Genomic DNA, 2,346 nt, shown 5'->3' with positions numbered 1-2,346 from the left:
TAAATATGAATCACAAAAAGAGAGTCACTCACGCATCCACTAGGATCAGCATGTCCTTAGGCGACGCTGCCCCCTGGATGTACCTGGTAAACAAACAAGCAAATAAATACAGCGGTGAAAAAACACTTGAAACTTTTACCTTATGTCTTATGATTCCAACAAATAGACGAACAGAAGAAAAAAATATTGTCAAAAGCAGTCTGACTTTTAAATGTCAATTGTAAAGTAACAGGGTTATGCATCTTTGTGTGTGTGTGTGTATGTCTCCACTCACCACGGTCGCCGCCGGACGTCGTAGAGGTCGATCTTATTGGGCGTTTTTCGCGAGTCCATCCAAGGGGATGCTGGGTACAAAGACAATTTAAATCAAATCAAACTTTAAAGTGCATTTGAAAAGACAACACACTTCACAGTAAAAGCGGTTGATTATTATGACTTGACCCTGCTGGTCATCTATGAATGTTTGAACATCTTGGCTATGTACTGTTATAATCTCCACCCGGCACAGCCAGAAGAGGACTGGTCACCCCTCAGAGCCTGGTTCCTCTCTAAGTTTCTTCCTAGGTTCCTGCCTTTCTAGGGAGTTTTTCCTAGCCACTGTGCTTCTACATCTGCATTGCTTGTTGTTTGGGGTTTTAGGCTGGTTTCTGTATAGCACTTTGTGACACCAGCTGATGTAAAAAGGGCTTTATAAATACATTTGATTGATTGATTGATCTCTACATGTGTGGTTCCCACAGTGAAGCATAGAGGAGGTGTGATGGTGCTTTGCTGGTGACACTGTCTGTGATTTATTTAGAATTCAAGGTACACTTAACCAGCATGGCTACCACAGCATTCTGCAGCGATATGCCATCCCATCTGGTTTGCGCTTAGTGGGCCAATCATTTGTTTTTCAACAGGACAATGACCCGGAACACACCTCCAGTCTGTGTAAGGGCTATTTGACCAAGGAGAGTGATGGAGTGCTGCATCAGATGACCTGGCCTCCACAATCACCCAACCTCAACCCAATTGAGAAGGTTTGGGATGAGTTGGACTGCAGAGTGAAGTAAAAGCAGCCAACAAGTGCTCAGCATATGTGGGAACTCCTTCAAGATGGTTGGAAAAGCATTCCTTATGAAGCTGGTTGAGAGAATGCCAAGAGTGTGCAAAGCTGTCATCAAGGCAAAGACTGGCTTTTTTATTTTATTTGTTTAAAACTTTTTTGGTTACTACATGATTCCATCTGTTATTTCATAGTTTTGATGTCTTCACTATTATTCTACAATGTAGAAAGAAAAACTCTTGAATGATTAGGTGTCCAAACTTTTGACTGGTACTGTATATTTAAAAAAAACTTTCTACATTAACAATTTTCACAAAGTGCTTTTCAGGTCGGTCATGTCAGAGGTAGGGCATAATTGATGGCTGTCCCCGTGTCCTTGTTCCCGTCTCTGTCCCCGTCCCTCTGTGTGTGTCAACAAGCCCACAGCTATCCAGGCCTTGGTGACAAACACAGGGATCGCCGTGACTCACTGTTTTCCCAACCTCCGCGTGTGTGTGAGAGAGAGCTCTATTGTGTGTTTGTGTGTGTGTGTGTGTGTGTGTGTGTGTGTGTGTGTGTGAGAGACAGTCGAGAGAGAGAGTGATCTTTTTCTCTCTATCTGTGTGTTTTTTCAGTGTGTGTGAGTGCTGAGTAAATACAACGTGACAAAGTGGCCCAGCGCATTACGTCTCCATCAATAGCCACTTTAAGGTCATGGGCTGAGGGCGTAAGCCGATTGGCTGGCTGGCTACTCACCTGGGAAGTAGCGAGCCAATCCGGTGGCGCTGCCGAACACCTGCCACAGTAGAGTAGGATCCTCTTCCTTGTTCTTCCTAAACACGGCCTCTAATGCGTCTGTCCAGTTCAGCTCATTCAGCACAATGGTGGCTGTGGGATAGACAAACACATACGCATACACACACATTAGTATTCACATAACAGAGTTAAAGGCTCACTCTGTGATATTTACAACTGTTTTTGATTATTTGAATTAAACAACTGATTTTCTGAGGGGACTTCCTTTGAGGTGACGGATTGGTAAACAAGACACATAACAACATGATATAACTCAAAAACATGTAAGAAATGCTATTGAAACAATAGATGAATATTCACAGAGAGAGAGAGCCGAAGCGAGAGGATTCACTCCCGTCAATGTCTGCGCCCCCGCTGAAATCGAATTAGCATAATATAAACATCTCCATTAAAATCTGTCAGTTTAAGCTAGAGATATCGGTTGTATTGCATTGGATGAGTCTCAATCCACTGCGTGTGGATGTCGCACTATGTCGCACTTCCGCATCTGCAGTGAAAGCTGA

General features: G+C 43.5%; 1 protein-coding gene across 1 annotated transcript; it reads right to left on the bottom strand.

Annotated features, from left to right (window-relative positions):
- Positions 1–18: 18 nt before the first annotated feature.
- Positions 19–2,036, bottom strand: LOC139567430 (voltage-dependent calcium channel subunit alpha-2/delta-1-like). Its single transcript, XM_071388784.1, has 3 exons — positions 1,784–2,036; positions 275–344; positions 19–83 (listed from the first exon to the last, which is right to left on the bottom strand). Exons 1-3 carry the CDS (start codon positions 1,950–1,952, stop codon positions 29–31), a joined length of 294 nt encoding a protein of 97 aa, XP_071244885.1. The 5' UTR covers positions 1,953–2,036; the 3' UTR covers positions 19–28.
- Between the last annotated feature and the right edge of the window lie 310 nt (positions 2,037–2,346).

Source organism: Salvelinus alpinus, unplaced genomic scaffold (genome assembly GCF_045679555.1).
Source record: "Salvelinus alpinus unplaced genomic scaffold, SLU_Salpinus.1 scaffold_571, whole genome shotgun sequence".
Classification (NCBI taxonomy): domain Eukaryota; kingdom Metazoa; phylum Chordata; class Actinopteri; order Salmoniformes; family Salmonidae; genus Salvelinus; species Salvelinus alpinus.
Note: the sequence above shows the minus strand (reverse complement) of the source record. Positions and strands in the feature narration are given on the sequence as shown.

Coding starts and splice junctions, on each gene's coding strand:
- LOC139567430 (XM_071388784.1), bottom strand. CDS start 1,952: ATGTGTGTGTATGCGTATGTGTTTGTCTATCCCACAGCCACCATTGTG. Junction 345..1,783: donor ATTGGCTCGCTACTTCCCAG/GTGAGTAGCCAG, acceptor CTTTGTACCCAG/CATCCCCTTGGATGGACTCG. Junction 84..274: donor GACGTCCGGCGGCGACCGTG/GTGAGTGGAGAC, acceptor TTTGTTTACCAG/GTACATCCAGGGGGCAGCGT.